The following is a 26,402-nucleotide window of genomic DNA, read 5'->3' on the forward strand; positions in this document are numbered from 1 at the left end:
GCGTAGCGGCCTTACTTCCGGGTAAGACTGGCAGGCCTGGGTCTGCCACCGAATCGAGGCGCCCGAAACTACAACTCCCGAGAGGCAGCGTGGCGGTCGCGCTCGGCGCCCACGTGACTTCCTACGCTGCGGGGGGAGAGGAGGCGGGAGTCACGCGGTGGGTGGGCGAGTGGGCGGGGCCACGGGCTGCAAGGAGCCAATGGGCGGCCTGGATCCGCCGGGTGCGCGGCGAGGGGGCGTGGCCGGACGCGCGGAACGGCGCCGGGAGCGCGCCGGCGGCGGCGGTGGCGGCAGTGGCGGCGGTGGCGGCCGAAGTGGGGGGGGCCGGGAGTGTCGGCTGAGGCGAGGCGAAGCGAAACGACGGTGTCCCGCGGCTGTGTGAAGCGCGAAAAAACGATCGGGGAGGCCAGCAGGCAAGCGCGCTGTGGAGCTCGGAACGGAACGGAACTCTGGGCGTGTGCGTCCGCACTCCCCGCCCGGAAAGTTTGGCCGCGAAGCTCCCCGCGACCTCCCTCCTTCCCTCCCTGTCTGCGTCCCTCCCGGCCGGCGCGCGGGCCCGGCATGAAGCGGCGCTGAGGAGGCGCTCTGGGTGCCGCCGCCTGAAGCGAAGCCGGAGCCGCTGCAGCAGCACCTGGGGCCACGCCGATGACTACTGCAAACTGTGGCGCCCACGACGAGCTCGACTTCAAACTCGTCTTCGGCGAGGACGGGGCGCCGGTGCCGCCGCCGCCGCCGCCGCCCCCGCCGCCCCCGGGCTCGAGGCCTGCAGGTGGGTCCGGGCCGGGGCCTGGGTGTCCGTCTGTCCGTCCCGTCGCATGCAACTGGGCTCGGGACGCCCGTGGGCCCTTGCTGCGGGGCGCCCCGGGGGTTCGAGCCTCAAGGGGGGTTTGCAGGGCCAAGGCGGCGTGTGGACCTAGGTGGTCGGGGATCGGCCGGTGCAATGCAAAGGAAATGTTGGTCCCCGGGAGGTGTGAGTGTCCCCTCTGCCCCCCCAATGGCTTCCTTTCCAGGTGCTGCAGTTTGTTGGAGCCTCGACTTCAGAGAAGTCAAAGCCGCCCTCCGGCTTCTTTCTCCACGTGTCGCTTGCAGCTAGCTCAGCAGTGAGTGCTCCGGGCAGCGGTGCCCGGATTCCACTCCCGGCCGGGTGTGTGGGCCTGTGCAAGTCGAGGCGTCACTCTGACTTCAGGCCATGCCTGGCACGCACACGACGGGTTTGTTTTTGTTTTTGTTTTTGTTTTCGGTCCCTTTTCCTTGAGCCCAGTGGGAAGATGCAAACTCAAAACAAAACCGACAATATAGAACAGCCACCCACAAACTTAAACGTGCCGGGGTGCCTTCTCTCGCAAGTGCTGGGAGGCCGTTTTTTTATTTTGAGAACCAGCTCGCCTTGGAAGATGTTTGGAGGGAGACGGACGGATGGGGTGCCAAAGGCTGGGCAGCAGCAGCAGCAGCAGGCGTGGAGGTCAGACCCATCAGGAAATAGCTTACGGGGCTGGCTGGGGACTCACTCTCTCTCTCTCTCTCCTGTGACCTGGTTTGGAATACTGGTTCATTAAGTTCAGTTTTCCCATTACATATGCAGGGGAACTTCAGAGACGCAGATGAAGGCTAAATGTCTCCGTATTTTTTTTCCCCTTTTTAAAGGGAATGGCTTCATAGTCGTGGTGCTGTTCTGCAGACTTTTCCCCGTAGCATGCCCCGAAATACATCCCAACGGGCTTGTGGATCATTTTTTTTTTTTTTTTTGTCTTATCAGTCCTTCTAGTCTTTATATGGTCGATGTCTTCTGCAACATACTAAATAATTTACGGGAGTCATTTGGTTGGCTGCGTTTATTTCAATTACGCTGACATCCTTTGAGCACTTACTATCTGGGGCTAAGTTATGGTCTTTGTCGCGTTTTGATAGATGCAAAAAGAAATGTGCCTCTCAAAACACTTCGGAAATGAGGGAAGAGGGATCCACAAAGCCTAAATAATTCCTATGGGTGGACTGAAGTTGGTGCCTGTTAAGTTACTGATAGACATAAAATGACTTTTATTGGAAAGGTAGCAAGCAGCTGAATTGAATTTTAGGTGATTGGGACATACGTTTAAAAGAACAACCACTTGTTCGAGTTGTTATAAGGAAGTAGACAGTTGATGATGCCTGCATTTTTTTTTTATTGTGCATGAGTTTGATGAGAGCACATTATACCAAATAATAATAAATACAGATGCTGGATAATTATGCGAGTAATAAAAGCCTGTCATCATGTAGGAATTGTATGTGCACTTAAATGTTGAATAACGTTTAAAAGGAGAGATTGGGAATATCTTGTAAAGAAATTATTTTACCACCAAAACGAAACCAAAACATGCCCACCATTTTGATATTAAAATAGACTTAGAAGGACTTAAGAATGAAACTGGATTTATAACTGAAATTCCCAGTTAAAATTGAAGTTTATAAGATCTACTTTAAAATAGTCTAGTAGCTGACTTAAAAAAGTTTTCTATGTGCCATACAGATAAACAAACCTTTGAAAGTGAGTGATACCATGAAATTTAGGTTATTTATAATGTTGTGCAATCACATTTCTATCTAGTTCTTTTTTAATTTTAATTTATTTATTTTCGGCTTTGGGGCCACACCAGGCGACCCTCAGGGGTTACTCCTGGCTCTGCTCTCACTCTTGGCAGGCTCAGGGAACCATATGAGATGCCAGGAATCAAACCCGGGTCCATCTCAGTTTGGCTGTGTGCAGAGTGAATGCCCTACCACTGTGCTATTGCTCTGCCCCTCTATCTAGTTCTTAATTATTTTCATTACCCATAAAGAAACCTCCCTGAATTCTCCTGTCCCTCCTGCCCAATTCATTTTTTAATCTGGGATTGTTTCTCCATGGATTTACTTATTTTGGATGTTTCACAGTCCATGACCTTTGTTGTGCTTCTTTTAATGATCATGCTTTTGTTGTTGTCCATGTTGTAGAATCTATGAACACTTAACTCTTTTCTAAGGCTGAATAATGTTTTATTGTGTATGTATACCAATTTATCAATTGGTAGACAATTGAACTGTTACTGCCTGTTGTGAATAGTGCTATTATGAATACCTACCTGCTAATTTTTAAATACTCTTGAAAATAATGTATTATATTCAGAACTGAGGTTTCAGAAGTTTGCTCACAAAATTCATTTTCATTTTAATGAGCTTATAATAATGAATTTGTAGTTTGAAAGAACTAAATTGGGGAGGGGAATAGTACAGTAGATAGCGTGCTTTATTTGTTCAGGTTCAATCCCTGGCACCCCATATGGTTCCCTGAGCCCTGCCAGGAGAAGGCCCTGAATACTGCTGGAGGTAGTTTAAAAACCAGTCAAACAAAACCAGAAACCTCCACAAATAGATATGCTTGGGGGGAGGGCCCATACCCTGTGGCGCTCCAGAGTTACTCCTGGCTCTGAGCTCAGAAATCACTCTTTCAGGGGACCATTTGGGATCAAACCCGGGTCCATCCCAAGTTGGCCACATTCAAGGCAAACACCTTCTCACTATGCTATCACTCCTGCCCCATGCTTTTTGAGATAGTAATAGACAATCGGGTTTACCCTAGATTACCCTTAGTTTCTATCAACTATCCTCCAACAAATTTTTTCTCAAAAGTCTTCTCTATGTAGGGGGACTGGAGCAATAGCAAAGAGGGTAGGGCGTTTGCCTTGCACACTGCTGAATTGAGTTTGATCCTCAGCATCCCATATGGTCCCCTGAGCCTGCTAGGATAACTTGGAGTAACCCCTGAGGGCCACCGGATGTTGCCCCAGAATAGCAATAAAAACAAAATACAAAAGAAAGTAATGATAATCAAGCATGCTATTAGATCATTTTTGGGTTTTATCAGTATGTTCACTTATTTTTGGTTTCTTTCCTGTATGGAAATGGGAATTCTATGAGAGCAGGGATGGGATAGTACGTAATTTTATATTTTATATTTTTTGGTTTTTTTTGGCCACACCCGTTTGATGCTCAGGGGTTACCCCTGGCTAAGCGCTCAGAAATTGCCCCTGGCTTGGGGGGACCATATGAGAAGCTGGGGAATCGACCCGCGGTCCTTCCTTGGCTAACGCTTGCAAGGCAGACACCTTACCGCTAGCGCCACCTCTCCAGCCCCCCTAAGTTTTATTTTTAACTGTATAGTCAATGCTTATTATGGTGCCTTTAATGTAGTAGGTATTCATTATTTCTTGAAGTAATGAATTAATACTGTTTAGATTTTTTTTTTTTGGTTTTTGGGCCACACCCGGCGGTGCTCAGGGGTTACTCCTGGCTGTCTACTCAGAAATAGCTCCTGGCAGGCACGGGGGACCATATGGGACACCGGGATTCGAACCAACCACCTTTGGTCCTGGATCGGCTGCTTGCAAGGCAAACGCCGCTGAGCTATCTCTCCGGGCCCTGTTTAGATTTTTAAGTTAGTGCTCAATGATTTTGAATTTATTCAGTTCTTTAGCCTTTCCTAAGTTCCATATGATTGCAGGTCTTGGTAATTTTGGACTGTATTTGCTTTCCATCTCTTTAAAGACTTGAAAATACATTTAGATGTGTAAAAACTAAATTTCCTACAGAAGATTTTGGAGGGGAATGTTGAGCTACACCAAGCTGCACTCAGGGGTTACTCCTGGCTCAGAAATTAGTCCTTGCAGGCTAACTCAGGTTGGCCACATGCAAGGAAAACGCCCTACATACTTTGCTATTGCTCCAGCCCCCCTACAGAAGATTTTTGAGAAACAATTTGTTGGAGGATAGTTGATGGAAACTAAGGGTAAGCTAGGGAATTGAGTTTACTGAATATCTTTTTGTTTTTGGTTTTTGTCATACCTGGCTATGCTCTGGCACACAGAAATCACTCTTGGCAGTGCTTAGGGACCCAGATGGGATACTGAAGATTGAATCTAGGTTAGCTTGTTGTGCCTTAACCCTCTGTATTATTTCTCTGCTCCCGAATTTAGTTACTATCTTAAGCAAACTTAAGTACAAATTGCATGATCTGAGGATTGCTTGATAATGTCAGAAAAAATTGGGGCTTTTTAGGCTCTAGTGACAACTTGCCTTGCATGCAGCCTATCTTGGTCTGATCTCTGGTATTCCATATGGTTTTCCAGCTCTGCCAGGAGTGATTTCTGAGTGCAGAACCCCTGAGCATCATTAAGTGTGGTTTCATTCCCCCCCAAAAAAAAAAAAATCATTTGTGGCTTTTGTTTCTTGGGGGCATCCCACTGCTTTTGGGCACAGACCATTCAACTTGAGTCAATTACATCCAAGGCAAGTGCTTTACCTACACTACTCAAAGGGCTACTGGCCTATTTAGTAAGATAAATGGATTCAATTCCTGTTACCACATGGTTTCCTACTACGACTGGCAGGACTCTAACCCTAGCAAAAGTAGCACCTGAATACCGACGGAAGGATGTGACAAAAAAAAAAAAAAAAAAAAAAAAAAAACAAGAACAAAAACAAAATAATGCATAAAAGAAAGAAAATTAGGATTCAGTCTTGGACTGGATGTGGTTATAGAGTACTTGTCTTCTATGTGTGAGTTCCTGGGTTTGAGTCCTAGCATCATCAAAACAAACAAGCGAAAAATATTATCTCTAAGTCTTTAGCTTGAATTAATTTTTTAAAGTGTGAGTGGATTGCTGGAGAGATAATACAGTGGGTTGAGTTGACCTGAGTTTGATTATTGGCCGTTCCCCTGGTAATGCCAGGAGTATTTGCTAAGCATCACCATGTGTGGCTTAAAAACAAATTAAAAAGTAAAAAAAAAAAAATATATATATATATATATATACATATATATACATATATATATATATATATATATATATATATATAAAACATAAGTGGTGCCAGTAAATAGCTTGAAGGGCTAGTGTGCATTTGCTTTGCATGTGTAGGTCCAGCTTTAGTTTTCATTTTTGTTTTTGTTTATAGGGGCTATACTAGGGACTAAGTCTATTCCAGCAATTATGGGGATTTAACTTAGGCTCTAGGTTTAAACTAGCTAAATTTAAATTTAGCTCTAGGTCCTAGAGCTAGTTATGCCATTTGAGTCACAATATAGAAGTTTAATTAATCGCCTTACTGCATGATTCCCTAACACCATCAGGAGTTACCCCAGGAACAGCTACTGGGAGTGGCCTTAAAAGCATCTCCCCCCAAAAAAGTTGTGCTAATTTTGACTTTAACTTTTTGGGGTTGGGGACCATATGGGATGCCAGAGATCTGACCTGGATAAGCCACATGCAAGGCAAACACCCTACTGAATGTGCTAGCGCTCTGGTCCCATGAATTTTTTTTTTTTTTTTTTTTAGTTAAAAATTAATTCAAGGGGCCGAAGAGATAGCATGGAGTTAGAGCATTTGCTTTGCATGCAGAAGGATGGTTCAAATCCTGACATCCCATATGATCCCCCGAGCCTGCCAGGAGCAACCCCTGAGCACTGCTGTGTGTGACCCCCCCAAAAAAAAACTAAAAGAAAAAAAATCAATGGCCGAAGCGTTAGCACTGCAGTAGGGCATTTGTCTTGCAGACAGAGCTTGGTTCAATCTCCTGCATCCCCTATGGTCCCCCGAGCCTGCCAGCAGCAATTTCTTTTTTTTTTTGTTTGTTTGTTTTTATTTATTTTTTGGTTTTGGGTCACACCTGGCAGCTCTCAGAGGTTACTCCTGGCTCTGTGATCAGAAACTGTACCTGGCAAGCACGGGAGACCATATGGGATGCTGGATTTGAACTACCATCTGTTCTGAATTGGCTGCGTGCAAGGCAAATGCCCTAACGCTGCACAGAGCCAGGAGTAACCCCTGAGCTCTGCCAGGTATGGCCCAAAAACAAACAAAAAATTAATTCAAGCACTAGAGTTAGTAGAGCAAGGTTTACAGTGCATGTGCCAGAGCTAGGTTCATTTCCTGGCACCCCACAAGTTCCCTGAACCTTGCAAGGAGTGTTCCATGAGATAAAGCCAGGAGTAAGCCCTGAACTTAATTGCATTTGGCTCAACCCCAAATTAATTTGGGGGCTTACAGAATGATTCATTAGCTTAAGGTGAGCCTCTTGTCCTGATTCTGCTGATGATCACTAGCGTGATCATGACAGCTTTAGAAAGAAGCCTGTTTGAAATGGTTCAGTTGTTTAGGAAGTGCCTAGGGCATAATCTCCAGTGCCAAATCCTGTCTGGGATCCTTGAGGGGGAAAAAAGGCAAACCACTTTTTAAACTTTGTTTTGTTTAATACCTCGCTTTAAAATGAACACATACTATAATAGTAAATACATTATTGGTATTGTAAATTGGTATTTAGGGGCCAAGGAGATTCATCAAAAAACACATGCTTTGTTACATGGAATCCCCCAGGTTTTTTCCTTTTGTTTTTTGTTGTTTTTTTGTTTGTTTTTGGGCCACACCTGGTGACACTCAGGGGTTACTCCTGGCTATACGTTCAGAAATTGCCCCTGGCTTGGCGGACCCTATCTTGGCGGACGCCTGGGGAACCAACCTCCATCCGTCCTTAGCTAGCACGCGCAAGGCTGACAGACGCCTTATGCACTGCGCCTCTGCTCCAGCCCCTTTTTGTTTTTTTTTGTTTGTTTTTAGGCTATACCCAGCTGTGCTCAGGTTTTATTCTTTTCTTTGTTTTTGGGCCACACCTGATGGTGTTCAGATTTACTCTTGGCTCTATACTCCTTGCACTCCTTGCAAGCTCGGGACCATATGGGATGCCGAGGATCCAATGCAGGTTGGCCACATTCAAGAAAGTCATCCTACCTGCTGTGTTATCACTCCATCCCAATACTGTTTTACTTTGTATAGTGCCTGGAAGATCTGATTTATATGTTCTTTATTCCCAGGCATATCACATGCAAAGCTTGTGCTCTAGCCTTTTGAACTATCTCCTCATTCACTTTTGTTCTTCTGCCTGTTGTTTGGTTTTGTTCTTTTTTTTCCCCCTGGTTTTTGGCTTTTGGGCTGCGCTCAGGGGTTATTCCTGTCTCTTTGCTCAGAAATCACTCCTACCAGGCATGGGGGACCATATCGGATGCCGGGATTCAAACCACCTTTGGTCCTGGGTCTGCCGATTGCAAGGCAGACGCCCTACCGCTGTGCTATGTCTCCGCTCCCTGTTGTTTGCTTTGTTCTTGGGGCCCACATATCTATTCCTGGCTAGATGCTTTAAGGTACTTCCAGTTGTACTTAGGGGAACCATACTCCTATTTAAAATTTTTAAGTTGTTACTAACTGATGTGAAAGATAATGATTTCTGAATCAAACTGGGAAAAAATGGGAAGTTGCTATTTTTTTTTGTTGTTGAAATGTAATGATGTCTCTATACAATACTTCATTTGATTTCCAGTTTGATTGCAGTTGGATCTTATTGTCATACCACCTTTTTCTTTTTTTTTTTTTTTTTTTTTTTGGGTCACACCTGGCAGTGCTCAGGGGTTATTTCTGGCTCCAGGCTCAGAAATTGCTCCTGGCTAGCACAGGGGACCATATGGGGCGCCGGGATTTGAACCGATGACCTCCTGCATGAAAGGCAAATGCCTTACCTCCATGCTATCTCTCTGGCCCCACCTTTTTCTTTATACTTGAAGGTACTGAGAATGTGCTAAGAATTTAGATCAATAATACATATTTCACCGTTTTATTGGAAGAATAATTGCTTTGTTTCACTTTGGGGCTTGTTTTACTTTGGGGCTAAACCTCGTAATGCTCAGGGTTTATTTCTAGCTCTGCACTCAGGAATTGCTTCGAGCAGTACTTGGAGGACTATATGGGATGTCAGGGATCGAACCCAGGTTGGCAAACATCCTATGTGCTGTTCTATTTATTGCTATGGCTCTTGGAAGAATAATTTAATACTTTGGTTCTTTCCTTTCCATTTTTTTGGGGGGCACACCCAGTGATGCTCAGGGGTTACTCTTGGCTATGCACTCAGAAATTGCTCCTGGCTTGGGGGACCGTAAGGGATGCCAGGGGATCAAAATGGCGTACGTCCTAGGCTACTGCAAGCAAGACTAGTGCACCTTACGGCTTGTGCCACCACTTTGGCCCTATCTTTGGTACTTTTCTTTTTTTTCTTTTCTTTTTTATTTTGATACTCTTTTTTTTTTTTTTTTTTTTGGTCATACCCGGCACGCTCAGAGGTTACTCCTGGCTCTATGCTCAGAAATGGCCCCTGGCAGGCACAGGAGACCATAGGGGTGCCAGGATTTGAACCACTGTCCTTCTGCATGAAAGGCAAACACCTTAACTCCAAGGTATCTCGCCAGCCCCTTGGTACTTTTCTTAATAGTGGTAGATGATGCCCCTGAGAGTACTTGTAAAATTTTGTGATGGAAATTATTCAGTTATATGTTTACTAAGTTGGGGGTAAATTGAGGAACAAAATTTAGTCAGTGTTTTGTTAAAATTTAATCATTGTGGGCCAGAGTGAGATAGTACATTAGTAAGGTGTTTGTCTTGCATGTCACTGACCAAGGTTGGATTCTGGCACCCCATATGGCCAGAAGTAAGCCCTGAGCTTACTTTTTGGAGGCCCCAAAACAAACTAAAACCAAAACACTTAATCATTGTAAGAGCAATATTTTGTCTCTTGTTTTGTTTTGGGGCCACATCTGATAATGGTCAGGTATTACTTCTTGATTAGCACTCAGAAATCATTCCTGGCAGTGCTCAGAACCATATGGGACGCAGGGGAATCAAACCCAGTGTGGCTTTATGTGAAACAAACTGTACCATCTTTTTGGCTCTACCCTTTTTTCAGATTCTTAAATTGTACTCTCCAGTTTCTTTTTTTTTTCCTTTTATTTGCCAATAATGAAGGGATATAGTTGGAATAATTAGTAATAGTAATACTGTAGGGGCCGGGCGGTGGCGCTGGAGGTAAGGTGCCTGCCTTGCCTGCGCTAGCCTAGGACGGACCGCGGTTCGATCCCCCGGCGTCCCATATGGTCCCCTAAGAAGCCAGGAGCAACTTCTGAGCGCATAGCCAGGAGTAACCCCTGAGCGTCACAGGGTGTGGCCCAAAAACCAAAAAAAAAAAAAAAAAAAGGGCCGGGCGGTGGTGCTAAAGGTAAGGTGCCTGCCTTGCCTGCGCTAGCCTTGGACGGACCGCGGTTCGATCCCCCCGGTGTCCCATATGGTCCCCCAAGCCAGGAGCAACTTCTGAGCGCATAGCCAGGAGTAACCCCTGAGCATTACCGGGTGTGGCCCAAAAAAACCAAAAACAAACAAACAAATAGTAATACTGTAGTCATTTTATTATATGCAAATAAATAAAACAGGTATTATACATAATCAAGAAATGTTGTGGTGTCTAGTAAATCCAGAAGTTTAAAGTACTAATTTAAATTATGTTGTAAAATCATCTTATTATGACTTGTCTTTGTTCTGACAACTAATAAACTTTGCCTAAAATTACATGTAATTTTGAAGGCATATCACAAGCTCTCCTTTTGAATTTTGCTTTATGTATTTTTTTATTTGGGGGAGGGGGGAAGGCAATACCGTGACGCTCAGGGGTTACTCCTGGCTATGCGCTCAGAAATTGCTCCTTGCTTGGGGGACCATATGGGATGCCAGGGGATGGAACCACAGTCAGTCCTAGGTCAGCCACGTGCAAGGCTACTGCTCTGGCCCGCTTTATGTTTTTTTTTGTTTTTTGTTTTTTTTGTTTTTGGGGCCACACCCATTTGATGCTCAGGGGTTACCCCTGGCTAAGCGCTCAGAAATTGCCCCTGGCTTGGGGGGACCATATGGGATGCTGGGGGATGGAACCACAGTCCTTCCTTGGCTAGTGCTTGCAAGGCAGACACCTTACCTCTAGCGCCACCTCACCGGCCCCACTTTATATATTTTTTAATGAAGTGTTTTAACAAACATATTTTTGGTAAGAAAAAGTGTATTTTTATTTTTTTTCAGATAAAATATAAAATACTGATATACAAAAGGAAAACTTTTAAAAGACAATAAATTATAATTTTAATTGTGACATTTAATCAGTCCCTTAAATTCCTTATTATTGAGTAGTAGATGATTCAGTTTGTTGATGCTTTACTTTAAATGAGAGGTGGAGTAAGGAAATTTTATTATTACAGTGAAGCATTACTCTTAAGAGATGGGAAACCTGAGTCGATTGAGTCTCATTTGATAGTAAGCAGTAGTTTGTCTGCTCAGAGCAGTAACATAAATAAGAGAGGTGTTGTCTAAAGCTGTCCTGGTGGGTCAGGGGAGTAGACAACCGTCTTGGCAGTAGGCCCTGCTTCTAAAACAAAATCCAAGTCATCAAATTTGCCCAGGCATGCCATCTGAGGTTCAAGTAACAGTGGAATTTAAGAGGAGTGAGTTTGTTCAGAGAGACTTACAGTCACAAGCAGGAGCAAGCTTTTTTAACAGCCATAATCTTAACCCAAACACAGCATGACTCTGCATACTTAAACATTTTTGGTAATGTGTTTGCAATTATATAGCTGTCACCTGTTTGCAGAATTTTTTGCAAACTTTAAAAGGAGCAGCTGGATCTCTTAAGATTTGAGTAAGATGGGCTGGATAGATAATACTGTGCGTAAGTGCTTGCCTTGCAACCATGGTTGACCTGGGTTCAATCCCTGGAACCTTCCAAGAGCACAGAGCCAGGAGTAAGTCCTGAGCACTGCTGGCCTAAGAACAATAAAATGAAATGTAATTATTGATACAGGAGTTTTTTTGTTTTTGGATTTTGGGCCACACCTAGTGACGTTCAGGGGTTACTCCTGGCTTGGGGACCATATGGGACACCAGGAGATTGAATAGAGGTCTGTCCTGGGTCAGCCGCTGCATGGCAAACGCCCTACCACTGCGCCATTGCTCCTGCCCTGATACAGTAGTTTTAATTAAACCCAAAAAGACTCAGGCACTCTAAAGAAATAACTTGAAGGAGTCTCCTTTACTCAAAAATGTAGTTTTTGGAGTTAGAGCGATTACACAGTGGTAAGAATGTTTGCCTTGCATATGACTGACCCAGGTTCAGTCGATGGCATCCCATATGGTCCTCTGAACACCACCAGAGCGATTCCTGAGTGCAGAGTAAGGAGTAATCCCTTAGCACCGCCAGGTGTGACTTAAAAACAAAACCAAACCAAAGTTTTCACTTCTTCTAATAAAGATTGTTTAATAAATGGGACATTCGGTGGAAAGTTGACATTTGAAAATCGTTATCACTATGTTACAGATATTTAGGGATTCATATTATACTTTCTATATTGGGAACTTCCATAATAAAAATTTGAAACCTGACTGATACAGAATAAAATAGACCTTCCACACCCACTCTCCTTTTTGGTGCTCAGAGAGCTAATCCTGGATAGATGATCCTGGTTGCTCCCTATGGGTGTGCAGGATACTCTGAGGTGCCAGGAATTAGATACAAGGCATACTCAATTAGATGCAAGGCAAATACTCAACCACCAAGCCATATTCCTAGCTCAAGACTAATATTTTGTTTTAACCCAACACAAGCATTTTATTTATTTATTTATTTATTTATTTTTGGTTTTTGGGCCACACCCAGTGGTTCTCAAGGGTTACTCCTCAGAAATAGCTCCTGGCAGGCACGGGGGACCATATGGGACACTGGGATTCGAACCAACCACCTTTGGTCCTGAATTGGCTGCTTGCTAGGCAAATGCCGCTGTGCTATCTCTCTGGGCCCAACACAAGCATTTTTATGTTGAAAATTAAGAAACTATAAAAAAATGTTTACCTGCACTCTATGGCATTACCTGACATTTCCCCCATTATACAGTATTAAAAATTATTGGCCACTATCTTAATTGAAAATAGCTCTTCGAAATGTTTTGATTATAGTTTTTATTATATCAAAAATATTAGGTCATGATATATTCTTATTTTTTAAGGCATACTTAAAGTAAAGTACATGTTGAGCATGTGCAATGCCCTGGGTTTGGTTCCCAGCACTACTATGCTCCCCAATTACCACTGGGTGTGATCCATTTAAAAATAAGGTAAAAATGGGCCAGAGCGGTGGCACAGCAGTAGAGCATTTATTTGCCTTTCAAGCCGCTGATCCAGGATGGACCTTGGTTCGATCCCCAGCGTCCCATATGGTCCCCCAAGCCAGGAGCAATTTCTAAGCACATAGCCAGAAATAACCCCTGAGTGTCACTTGGTATGGCCTCAAAACAAACAGACAAACAAACAAAAAGATTAAAAATAAGGTAAAAAAAAAAATGGGCCAGAGCAGTGGCGCAGCCATAGGGCGTTTGTCTTGCACGCGGTTGACTTAGAACAGACCGTGGTTCTATCCTTGGACATCCCATATGGTCCCGCAAGCCAGGAGCGATTTCTGAGCGCATAGTCAGGAGTAACCCCTAAACGTCACCAGGTGTGGTCCAAAGCAGACAAACAAACAAACAGACAAAAAAGGTAAAAATAAATTTTACTTGGGGCTGGAGAGATAGCATGGAGGTAGAAAGTTTGCCTCGCATGCAGAAGGACAGTGGTTCTAATCTCAGCATCCCATATGGTCCCCTGTGCCCACCAGTAGCAACCCCTGAACAGCACAAGGTATGACCCCAAAACCAAAATAAATAAATAGATTTTACTTGTAATTGAACTACTTTCTTGGTGACTTTTTTGATTTGGTCAATTGTTTACCAAGTTTTCCATTTTGTGAGAATGAGTTGTATCTCTCCTTGTTTTACTTACTGTATGGCCAAAACCAAAATCTTGGTTATCCCTAATTTGGGTGTGTGTATTTTACTCTGCACATTTTATCGCCCTTCCAGTTCATCCATTCAGTCTTTAAAAGACACTGTTAAGGGTACCACAGTACATTGGCTAGTACATTGGATACATTGGGTAGGGCACTTGTCTTGAATGTGGCCTCCTTTGGTTAAATACCTACACCACATGTGATTTCCCCCTCACACCATCAGGAGTGATTCTAAAGCACAAAGCCAAGAGTAAACCCTGAGCACCTCTGGGTGTGGCCCAAAAATTAAAAATTTAAATGTTGCTAAGGTTTTCTCTGATTTCATCACTTCACTGATCTTCCTTAGCGCCATTTATTTTGTTATTTTATTTTTGATATTTGGACCAAACTGGCAATCCTCAGAGATTATTCTGGGCTCTGTACAACCCTGATGGGCGTGGTCAACCATATGAGATGCCAGGGATTGAATCTGGATTGGCTGTATGCGAGGTAAATACCTTACCCTGCTGTACTCTCTCAGGCCCCTATTTATTTTTAATTAAAATATAATTGTATTATGTTCCTGCCTCCTTCCTTTTATTGTTGGTGTTTGGGGGCATCCTACCTTGTTGTAGTTTACCATATTTTATCCTATATGCTCACTAGAAGTGACTCTGCAGTGTCATAGGAATAACATCTGGGTACTGCCAGGTGTGGCTCCCAAAGAACCCAAAAACTTCTGACTCATCGCCTAGATTAGAGATTGTTCCTGGATGTACTTGAGAGATCATTTGCTGTGCCAAGGATCAAACTGGGGTAAGCCACATGTAAGGCAATGTAAAGCCCCATTTTTTATTTATTTATTTATTTATTTATTTATTTATTTATTTATTTATTTATTTATTTTGGTTTTTGGGCCACACCCGGCAGTGCTCAGGGGTTACTCCTGGCTCTCTGCTCAGAAACAGCTCCTGGCAGGCACGGGGGACCATATGGGACACCGGGATTCTAACCAACCACCTTTGGTCCTGGATCGGCTGCTTGCAAGGCAAACGCCGCTGTGCTATCTCTCCGGGCCCCCATTCTTTATTGTTAATGATGCTCTTATTGCCTTGAACAAGGGTTGCACATACGCCTGGCTGTTGTGCTGATATATCTTTAGTTTGCAGTACTTGCACAGTTGGCTGCAGAGCTCCCTGAGTTTTATGGGGCCACACCCAGGGACACTCAGGGGTTACTCCTGGCTATGCACTCAGAAATTGTTCCTGGCTTTTGGGACCATATGGGATGCCGGGGGATCAAACCATGGCCCGTCCTAGGTTAGCTTGTGTAAGGCAAACTCCATACCGCTTGCGCCACCACTCTGGCCCTCCGGCCCCAAGTTTTATGTTCTTCTAATTGAGATGTTTGCATGTGATTGCTTGCTCGTGTTCACACTCTTGGTTATGGTATGCAAGTTATGATTGTGATCCTTAGTGGATTTTAATGAATTTGCACATATGCTTACCAAGAATCTCATTTCTTAGACTTGAAATTGCTACGTTGTTTTTGTTAAGGTATTTAATAGTTCGGGTGATGTGTAACATACACATACTTGTGTGTGATGCATCCAAAAATTGCTTGTGATATCAGGCGCACCAGCACCAGAAATACCAGATTCAAACAGCAGAGGTACCCATATCATATTTGAAACATATAGAACATTGGGCATTTGAATTTGTGACCTTATTTTTTAAGACAGACACTGTAAGTAAGCCCCGGGTTCCTTTGGGTTGCTCTACCTGTTTTATATCCTTCACTGTATATGTTGATCACATGTACAAGTAGATCATGTTTTTATTCCTTGCCTCAAGTTTATCATCTTTAATTTTGTTAATCACTTTTAAATGCCAGTATGAAAACTTTCCTGCAATTTTGAGTGAAGTGTCTTATCTTTCTTGAGTTTAATGTTATTTTGAAAAATACTGAGCTAGTAATAGATTTTAGATTCGTGTGTATTGCTAATGGTATGACACTTTGCTAGTTTAAAAGTACTGAATAGTTTCTGGCTAATTCAGACATTTATTCGATTTATTTGGTTTTGAGCTACTTTAGGCTCAGTGGTTGGGGATCGTTCTAGGGTTCTTGGGGATTGAATGTGGATCACCTCTGTGCAAAGCAAGCAACCAACCCTTTGAGCTATCCCTCCGACCCCCAATTCATATATTTTAGGAGAGAAAACTAGTTCCAAGTTTCAAGTTGACTTACCCTTGAGGCTAGAGTGAGTAGGGCATTTGGCTTGCATGCAGCTGACCCAGGTTTGATCCTGCCACTCTTTGGATCCCTGTGGTCCCCTGAGCTCTCTAGAAGTGATCTCTGAGCAGAGAATCAGATATGAGCTGTGATCACAGCCATATGCCTAAAAGAAGTTGACTTGCAGAGTCATGTCGTTTTATGTTATGTTTCCTCTTTATTTTATTTATTTTTCTGGTGCTAGGGATTGAATCAGGGACTCACACATGCCTGGCACATAATCTACCAGTGAGTCATCCCTATCTAATCCAAAATCATTTTAACTAATTTAGTTGCAAAACAGACCTAGAACATCTGACTTTTGTTTTTCTGTAAATTGCTCTTTGTTTTTCTGTACATTGCTTAACTTCTGTTTGAAAATTCTAAAGTTGTTTTGCAGTACTTTTTCTGGAGAAAAGACACACCTGGAGGTATTCAAGGAACCATGTGGTGCCTGGGATTGAACCTGATCTCCAGCATGAAAAGTATGTGCTCAAGACCTTTGAGCTATTTCCCTGGCCTTAGTTTATAATACAGATTATTTTTTAGCTAACTTTTTTGTTTTTGTTTCTAAATTTACAGTAGATATAAATTTATACCTATGTTGGGGCCAGAGAGATAAAAATGGAGGTAAAGCGTTTGCCTTGCATGCAAACATGATTCAAATCCCAATGGTCCGGTCCCCTGTGCCTGCCAGGGGCTATTTCTAAGCGCAAAGTCAGGAGTAACCCCTGAGCGATGCCGGGTGTGACCCAAAAACCAAAAATAAATAAATAAAAATAAAAATTTATACCTATGTTATTGAATTCTTTTTATATGTAGGATACTTTGTATACATTATTATATACCTAGATATGTATATGTACATATTTTATATACATTATCTTTATGCAGTATATATTATACTTCATTTCGGTTTTGTTTTTGGGTCACACCTGGTGGTACTCAGAGCTTATTTCTAGGAATCACTCAGGAATCACTACTGGCAGTGCTTAGGGCACTGGGGATCAAACCCAGGTCAGCTGCATGCAAGGCAAGCACCTTAACCACTGTACTATTGCTTTGGACTCATTTGTTGTTGTTTTGTTTTGTTTTGAGGCCACACCGGCACCGCTCAAGGGTTACTCCTGGCTCTGTGCTCAGAAATCACTCCCAGGAGGCCTGGGGGATCATATGGGAGGCCAGGGATCAAACCAGGGTCCGTTTCAGGTCAGCTACCTGCAAGGCAAACACCCTACTGCTGTGCTATCTCTCAGCTTCTTGTTTTGTTTTGTTTTGGGGCCACACCTGGCTGTGCTTAAGGGTTACTCCTCAATTATACATTATTTTTATATACATTATCTCTCAGTCTCATGATAACTTAGGAAAGGTATTAACATTTATACTGGAGGAAACAAATGATGATGAGATTGGTAGTGATGGGAAGTTCTGAACCCTGGTTTTCTGACTAGTTTTTCTTGCTATGTCTTAAAAAAATTTTTTTTTAGATGCCTGGATTTGAATTCAGATATTTTACACTTGAGGCATGTTATCTTTGAACTACATCTTTTGCTTTTTATTTTTCGGCCATACTTGGTTGTGCTTGATAGCCACTCCTGACTCTGTGCTCTAGGTCACTCCTGGTGGTGTTTGGGCTGGGGGTGGGGAAGTTCCATATCATGCTGGGATGGAATCTGACCTTTCTGCTATGTGCTCAACTTAATGAACTATTTCTTTGGCTCCTCTACTGTGCTCTCTACTCCCACAAAGCATTTAAGTGCAGAAATATTTAATTTTTCCTTTGGTGAAAGCAAGACTCCTAGTGAGCAAATGGAATAAAAACATATCTGAGCCAGAGTTTACAAATTACAAATGTGTTCCTATGAGTAGATTTTTATTTTGGTTTGGTTTTTGGCTTAAAATGACTAAAGTATTCTTTTTACTTTAAAACTTTGAATAGTTGAAATGAGGCAGCAAGACCAATAGAGGATACTTTACAGCTGTTAGTTCCAAACTAGGTTCTCTTGAACCTCTTCACTTTGCTGCCTTGAGAAGATGAAAGTCAGGAGGTAATATTTATCCTTTTTTTTTGGTTTGTTTTTGGGTCACACCCGGCAGTGCTTGGGGGTTCCTTCTGGCTCTACACTCAGAAATCGCTCCTGGCAGGCTCGGGGGACCATGTGGGATGCTGGGATTCGAACCACTGACCTTCTGCATGGAAGGCAAATACCTCACCTTCATGCTATCTCTCCAGCCCCGTATTGTTTTAATTTTTAAGTAATGAGCATTTTATATTTTGTGGACTCCATCTCAGTGTTGCCCTGGTTAGGGTGTGATGCATATGTGGGACTTCTGTAAGACAAATTTTGTGCTCAGATTCAAATTTTAAATCATTTTTTTGTTTGTTTGTTTGTTTTTGGGCCACACCCGGCGTTGCTCAGGGGCAACTCCTGGCTGTCCACTCAGAAATAGCTCCTGGCAGGCACGGGGGACCATATGGGACACCGGGATTCGAACCAATCACCTTAGGTCCTGGATCTGCTGCTTGCAAGGCAAACGCCGCTGTGCTATCTCTCCGGACCCAAATTTTAAATCATTTTTATATTTTTTGTCAGTATGGTCCAAAACCTAAATGAAGGAAAAGTTAAGAATGATTTTTTGGGGGGAAAGAGCTGCCAGTGCCCAGGGCCCACACTGGAGTCATGCCTAGGGACCATGCTGGACCTTATTTATGCATGAGGGCATTGTTGTTTCTGTTGGTTTGGTTTTGGAGCTACACTCGGCTGTGCTAGATTTACTCCTGCTCTGTGCTCAGGGATCATTCCTGGCAGGTACTTAGAGGACTGTATTCAATGTCGGATATTAAGTGGAGTTAGCCACATACAAGACAAATATTTCACACCTGTACTTACTTTCTTTTTTTTTTTTTTGGTTTTTTGGTTTTTGGGTTTTTGGGTTACGCTCAGGGGTTACTCCTGGCTATGCGCTCAGAAATCACTCCTGGCTCAGGGGACCATATGGAACGTCAGGGATCAAACCAAGATCTGTCCTGGGTGAGACAAATGCCCTACTGCTGTGCTGGCCCCAACATCTGTACTTTCTTTCTATCCAGAATTTATATTTTTTTATTTTAATTTATTGGGGCACACCCTGAACTCTTGGCTCTGCACTCTGGAATTACTTCTGGTGGTGCTTGGGGAAACATGGGATACCAGAGATCTAACTGGGATGTAAGATAAGTACCCCACACGTTGCAGTATCACTTATACTCCCAATATTTAGATCTTTAAAATGCTTATGCTAGTTCAAAACAGTTTCTTTTAAGTTAGTATTTTAGCATTTCTCATAAATGCATATTTTTTGAATTAGAATTTAAATAAAACTGCTTTACATTTCATAGATGTTATCTTTTATCAAGTGCCTTTTGACGTTTTTGTTTTGGGATTATCTCCCATGCACTGCTGGGGGACCCAGTGACCAGTTCCATGACACTTGATCACTGCTAGGTAACACTGAGGGAGGGCCACTAGGTCTACCATTGTGCTCAGGAGACCATGTGGTTCTGGGAACTGAATGTGGGATCTATATACACTCTAGTCCTTTGAGTCATCTTCCTTACCCTGCTGTTTCTTTTTGTTTGTTTAATTTAGTTTTGTTGGGCCACACCCAGTGATGCTCAGGGGTTACTTCTGGCTATCTGCTCAGAAATTGTTCCTGACTTGGGGTACCATATGGGATGCAAGGATTCAAACCTGTATCCTGGATTGTTCTCGTCAATGCAAATGCCTTACCTCTGCCCCATCACTCCAGCCCCTCCCTGCTGTTTCTTAAAATCATTGTTTTGTTGTTGTTTTTGTTTGTTTGTTTGTTTGGGGGGGCCACACCCGGCGTTGCTCAGGGGTTACTCCTGGCTGCCTGCTTAGAAATAGCTCCTGGCAGGCACAGGGGACCATATGGGACACCGGGATTCAAACCAACCACCTTTGGTCCTGAATCGGCTGCTTGCAAGGCAAACGCCACTGTGCTATCTCTCCGGGCCCTGTTGTTGTTTTACTTCACTTTACTACCTATTTCATTTGATATATTCTCAGTTGTCTCTAAGGTTTATTAGGATTCTTTTCAAAATAAGGCAAGAAAATGATATCTTGGCCAATAATTGTTTAAAAATTTATGTTGGCTTTTTTGTTATCTGATTAGTATTTGAAAAATTAATGTTTACATTTTCTAACTTAAAATTAATGTCAAATTGTCATATTTGCTAGGGGAGGGAAAGAGGCAGATACTGGTCCTTTATAATAGGAAGGAAGGACATTTCCAGAAGCCTGCAGCAAACTTAACCTCTCATTTCATTGACCAAAATTGGATTGCACTCGCTTTCCTAAATTAGTCACTGGTAAAGACGGATGAAATTATTCTTAGCCAACCAGGCCCATCCCTTGGCTAGAGGATGTGGTTTGCTTTCCCTGAAGCATTGGATTATATGGGAGAGCAGTGGAAATATGGAAGAAAATCTGTTTTGTTTTTTTTTTAAATTAAAAAAAATTGGGGGGGGGGGACTTCACACCCAGCAGCACTCGGGTACTCCTGGCTCTACGCTCAGAAATCACTCCTGGCAGGCTCAGGGGACCATACATACCAGGATTTGAACTGTCCTTGTGCATGTAAGGCAAATACCCTACCTCCATGCTATCTCTCTGGACCCAAGAAAATCTGTTAGAAGAAAAGGAGAAAATGGTTGATGATCAACCCAAAATTCCTCTGTACTTAACTTTGTTCTAGTAGTTTAAGAAAATTTAAAAAGTAATCCTGGGGGCCGGCGAAGTGGGCGAAGTGGCGCTAGAGGTAAGGTGTCTGCCTTGCAAGCACTAGCCAAGGAAGGACTGCAGTTTGATCCCCAGCATCCTATGGGGTAACCCCTGAGCATCAAATGGGTGTGGTCCGGAAAAAAAAAAAGTAACCCTGACTTGACTTTTCTGGTTCTTGTTCGTGTGGGGTGGTGGTGGTGGGTGTGTGTGTGGGGGGGGTGGTTTTGGGTCACACCCAGCAGTGCTCAGGGGTTATTCCTGGCTCCAGGCTCAGAAATTGCTCCTGGCAGGCACGGGGGACCATATGGGACGCAGGGATTCGAACCGATGACCTCCTGCATGAAAAGCAAACGCCTTACCTCCATGCTATCTCTCCGGCCCCGGTTCTTGTTCTTTTTACCCTCGTTCTTGCGAAGGTCAAGGGAGGTTATTTAAGTGCTGAAGAAGAATGATATGGCTAGTAGGTTTCTATGAATAGTACACCTGGTGTCTGGTCGGATGGTGGGTACTAAATTTTTCTTTCTTGTATTAGTGGAATCAGATGATTATACAGACATAACACAGACTGAAGCTAGAGTCATTTAGTTAAACCAATATTTTTTTTAATTAAGGTTTAAAAAAAAAATTGGGGGGGGGAGCAGAACAATAGGACTTGCCATTGACTCAGCCAATCTAGGTTCAATCTCCAGCATTCCATATTGTCCTCTGACCCCTACAGGAGTGATTCCTGAGTGTAGAGCCAGAAGTAAACCCTGAACACCACCAGATATGACCCCAAAACAAAACAAAATACTTTTAAAAGGTGTGGGTGTGAGTTCTCAAGCACTGCTCAGGGGCCATTTCAGGAAAATCTCTAAGCCTCTCACCTTTGGGAAAAAATACTTTAAAAAAGTGTTTTATTTGGGGCAAGAGTAAAAATACAGTGGGTAATGTGTTTGCCTTGCAAGTGGTCAACCTGAGTTTGTTCCCCCTACACCACCTGGAGTGATCCCTGAAGCCAGAACCAGGAGTAACTTGAATGTTGCTGGATGAGATTCCCTCCCTCCTCAAAAAAAAGTTTTGTTGGGGCTGGAGAGATAGCACGGAGGTAGGGCATTTGCCTTGCATGCAGAAGGACGGTGGTTCAAATCCCAGCATCCCATATGGTCCCCCGAGCCTGCCAGGAGCGATTTCTGAGCGTAAAGCCAGGAGGAACCCCTGAGTACTGCTGGGTGGGACCCAACCCCCCAAAATAGTTTTGTTTCTTGGACTGGAGAGATAGTACAGTAGTAGGTAGGGCACTCCTTGCATTTGACCAACCTGTGTTTGATCCCTGACATTCCATATTGACCCCAGACTGCCAGGAATAATTTCTTGAGTGCAGAGCCAGAAGTAAACCCTTGAGCAGCATCACTGAGTGTGGCCCCCAAAACAGCAAAAGTGTTTTGCTTTTTATTTGTGTTTTTGGTTTTTGGGGCCACACTTGTACTCAGAGTTCGGTGCTCAGGCAACACTCTTTTTTTTTTTTTTTTTTTTTGGGGCCACACCTGTTTGATGCTCAGGGGTTACTCCTGGCTAAGCGCTCAGAAATCGCCCCTGGCTTGAGGGGACCATATGGGACGAGGGGGGATCGAACCAAGGTCATTCCTTGGTTAGCGCTTGCAAGGCAGACACCTTACCTCTAGCGCCACCTCACCGGCCCCTCAAGCAACACTCTTGTGGGTTATTGGAGACTATGTGGAGTGCCTATCTAATCTGGGTCAGTCACATGCAGTGCAAGCACCCTATGTACTGTACCATCTCTCAGACGCTAAACTGCTTTATTTTACTTATGTAATCAAGACCCATTTAAAAAAAACTGCTCAAAGATAAAATAGAAGGACATATACTTGAAAGAAAAAGTGTGATAGGAACAGTATATGTTGCATAGGAAGAAGAGACATTGAGATTATTAGCTGAGTGAACATACTTAACCAGTTAACATTTTATTTTGTTATTTGCTTATTTAATAATTTATTTAGGTTTTGGGGTTCTTGTTTCACCTGGCTTTGCACTTAGGAATCACTCCTAGCATGCTTCGGGGACCAGTTGGGTTGCTAGATGCCTAACTTGAGTTGGCTACACGCAAGACAAACATCCTACCTGCTGTACTATTTCTCTGGCCACAAACCTGTCAACATTCCCCCCCATCCTGTCAACGTTTTTTTTTCTTGTTTTTTGTTTTGTTTTGTTTTGTTTTGTTTTGGGGTCACACCCGGCGGTGCTCAGGGGTTGCTCCTGGCAGGCACGGGGGACCATATGGGACACCGGGATTCGAACCAACCACTTTTGGTCCTGGATCGGCTGCTTGCAAGGTAAACACTGCTGTGCTATCTCTCCGGGCCCCCTGTCACTTTTTTTTTTTTTTTTTTGGGGGGGGGTTTTGGGCCACACCCAGTGGTGCTCAGGGGTTACTCCTGGCTATCTGCTCAGAAATAGCTCCTGGCAGGCACAGGGGACCATATGGGACACCGGGCTTCAAACCAACCACCTTTGGTCCTGGATCGGCTTCTTGCAAGGCAAACACCGCTGTGCTATCTCTCCGGGCCCCCCTGTCACATTTTAATGAAAAATTTTATCGGTATTATTCAGAAAAACAAATGTGATTCTGTAACTGGACTACATGACATGTAAATAAGCTCAGCAAGATTTATATTATTGCAGGAACAGAGAATGCTATAGAAAAGGCATTTAGTTAAGCTTTGAGAAATAGAGAAGAAGTAACACTTGAGCTGAATTCAGTGTGATGTGTTCCCTACTGATTACAGTAGGAAATTTAGGCACCCAGAAGGTCTGGAATGGTTCGATAAGCGGGTAAGCATTTGCCTTGCACAAACCAATCTGAGTTTAGTCCCAGCATCCCATTTGCTCCCGTGAGTTCCCCAGGAGTGATTCTTGAGTGCAGAGTCAGGAGTAGCCCCTGTGCATCATCTGGTGTGGCTCAAAAACCAACCCTGACCACCCCCCAGAAAAAATAACAGGTACCAGGAGAGTTAGTTCCAGGGTTTAAGCTACTTTCCATGAATGAAACTGACCCAAATTCAACCACATGGTTCCTGGGGCATAGCCTGATGGAGCTGTGGAGGTCCCTGTGTGTCACAGGGTCAAACAGTATTACATTCTCATGCCTTTACATCGAATCGCAAGCCAGGTTGGCTGAGTATTCCTAGGAGGGGCCTGCTAGGCATGTATTTCTATTACCCTTGAATATATACCTGGAAATTTAATAGTTGGATCATAAAATAAATGTACATTTAATTCCTTGAGCCCTCTTCTTTTCTCATTGTCTGGGGTTATGGTGCAACCCACTGGTTTGTGGTACCTTTTACTCTTTTTTTTTTTTTTTTTTTTTGTGATTTTTGGGCCACACCCGGCAGTGCTCAGGGGTTACTCCTGGCTGCCTGCTCAGAAATAGCTCCTGGCAGGCACGGGGGACCATATGGGACACCGGGATTCGAACCAACCACCTTTGATCCTGGATCGGCTGCTTGCAAGGCAAACGCCGCTGTGCTATCTCTCCAGGCCCACCTTTTACTCTTGATTGTGATGCTCACTGGAAATTGAACACTTGTAGAATTGGGTATCACAGCAGAAATGATTGTCCAGGAGATCTCACTTGGCAACATAACTGTTGTAATGGTGATTGAACTTGAGGCTTCACATATGGAGTCAGGAATTCAACTATTAAGTTGCTTCTCTGGGCCTCATTTAACTTTTTTATTTTATTTTATTTAAAAAAATGGGCCTGGAGAGATAGCACAGTGGTGTTTGCCTAGCAAGCAGCCGATCCAGGACCTAAGGTGGTTGGTTCGAATCCTGGTGTCCCATATGGTCCCCCGTGCCTGCCAGGAACTATTTCTGAGCAGACAGCCAGGAGTAACCCCTGAGCACCGCCAGGTATGGCCCAAAAACAAAAACAAACAAAAAAAAAACTTCTGGGGTCGGAGAGATAGCATGGAGGAAGAGCGTTTGCCTTGCATGCAGAAGGACAGTGGTTCGAATCCCGGCGTCCCTTATGGTCCCCCAAGCCTGCCAGGAGCGACTTCTGAGCACAGAGCCTGGAGTAACCCCTGAGCACTGCTGGGTGTGACCCAAAAAACAAAAAAGAAAAAAACGAACACTTTATTCATTGATTGGTTTGGGGGCCACACCCAGTGGTGCTGAGGGGTCTCTCCTGACTCTGCATTTAGAAATCACCCCTGGCAGGCTGAGGGACCACATGGGATGCTAGGAATTGAACTGGATCTGTCCGAGTCGGCCACCTGCAAGGCACTCAGAGCTCACTCCTGGTAGATTTGGGGGACCATATGGGGTGCTGGGATTGAACTCCGGTTGGCCATATATAAGGCAAGCACCCTACCTACTGTTCTATCACTCTGTCTTCTGAGCATTTTCTCTGCTTGATTTTCATCTATGTATCCTTTTCATGAAGTGTCTATTTAAATTTTTTCTTATTTAAAAAAAAAAGAAAGAAAGTAAAAAAGTATTGTATTTTAGTGGACCAGGAAAATGTGTAAACAGAGTACTTTTCCTTTGTGAAAAGTTTCTTGATATCATGGGCAGCTAAAGAATCCTTAGTGTTGAATCTACCGAAGGAGATTTAGACTCCCTCCCATGGGCCTTACATACATGGCATGAGGTGCATTGCTATAGACAATGGCTGTCTTCCCTTTTGCTGGCTTACCATACAGTAAGATTGCATCTCATATCTGTCACCAGGACTGTTTAGTAAAGAAGTCCAAAACTGTAGCAGACTATTGTGAGAAAATTTTGCAATTGCATTTGCTTCTGTATGTATGTGCAATCATGGAAACTGCCAGTTCTTCAAGTCTGACTTCTAAGAAAATGGCTCAGTGAACAATGTCTGCTTCTTTTTCAACTTGGCTAATGATCCATCTATTGAGTAAATTATCACTCCTTGCTTGGTTCTAGCCACAGCTGTCCTGTCAGGTAAGAAATATGTATTGCTTATATTTATACACACACTTGAGTTCTTTTATTGAAGTATTTTGAGAAGTCTCAGCTGTCAGAAGTTTCTAGTTGATGTTTTTCAGTTTTTACCTATAATAGCTTTAGTCACATATGAACATGTTTGTCATATGGAAGGTAGAGAGGCTCATTCAATTCCCTATTCTCACCATGCCTACAAATATCATTCACCCCATTTCTGATGTGACTATTACAGTGGGACAGATAATGTACAACAGACTGATTTAATCACCTACTAATGGCTAATGAGGTCTGTTATTGGAGAGGTATAACACAGCCAGCAATATTTAGGAGTGACTTCTGGCTCTGTGCTTAAGGATCAATCCTGGGGATGCTTGGGGTGACCATATGGGATGCCGAGGATTAAACCCAGGTTAGTTTCATGCAAGGTAAATGCCCTCTGTACTGTCACTATGACCCCTCATTAATTGTCTTTAATTAGAATTATTTTGAGTTTTAGACAAACTTTATGACTTAGTGTTCTTAGGAAAACTTTATTGCCTGTGAGACTTCTTTTAGGGTGGCACACTTGCTTCTGACTGACTTGACGAATCATTTCTGGCAAGGCTTAAGGAACCATGTGGGGTACTGGGAATCCATTTTAGGTTAGCT

General features: G+C 43.5%; 1 protein-coding gene across 2 annotated transcripts in view; it reads left to right on the forward strand.

Annotated features, from left to right (window-relative positions):
* The first annotated feature begins 422 nt into the window (after positions 1–422).
* Positions 423–26,402, forward strand: part of NFATC3 (nuclear factor of activated T cells 3) — a 126,977-nt gene continuing 100,997 nt past the window's right edge. For both annotated transcript variants that reach the window (XM_049786337.1, XM_049786338.1), the window contains exon 1: positions 423–769. In XM_049786337.1, coding sequence (XP_049642294.1) covers positions 646–769 — 124 coding nt within the window. In that variant the 5' untranslated portion in view covers positions 423–645. The remainder of the gene's footprint in view (positions 770–26,402) is intronic.

The sequence above is a fragment of the Suncus etruscus genome, chromosome 14, assembly GCF_024139225.1.
Source record: "Suncus etruscus isolate mSunEtr1 chromosome 14, mSunEtr1.pri.cur, whole genome shotgun sequence".
NCBI classification, from domain to species: Eukaryota; Metazoa; Chordata; class Mammalia; order Eulipotyphla; family Soricidae; genus Suncus; species Suncus etruscus.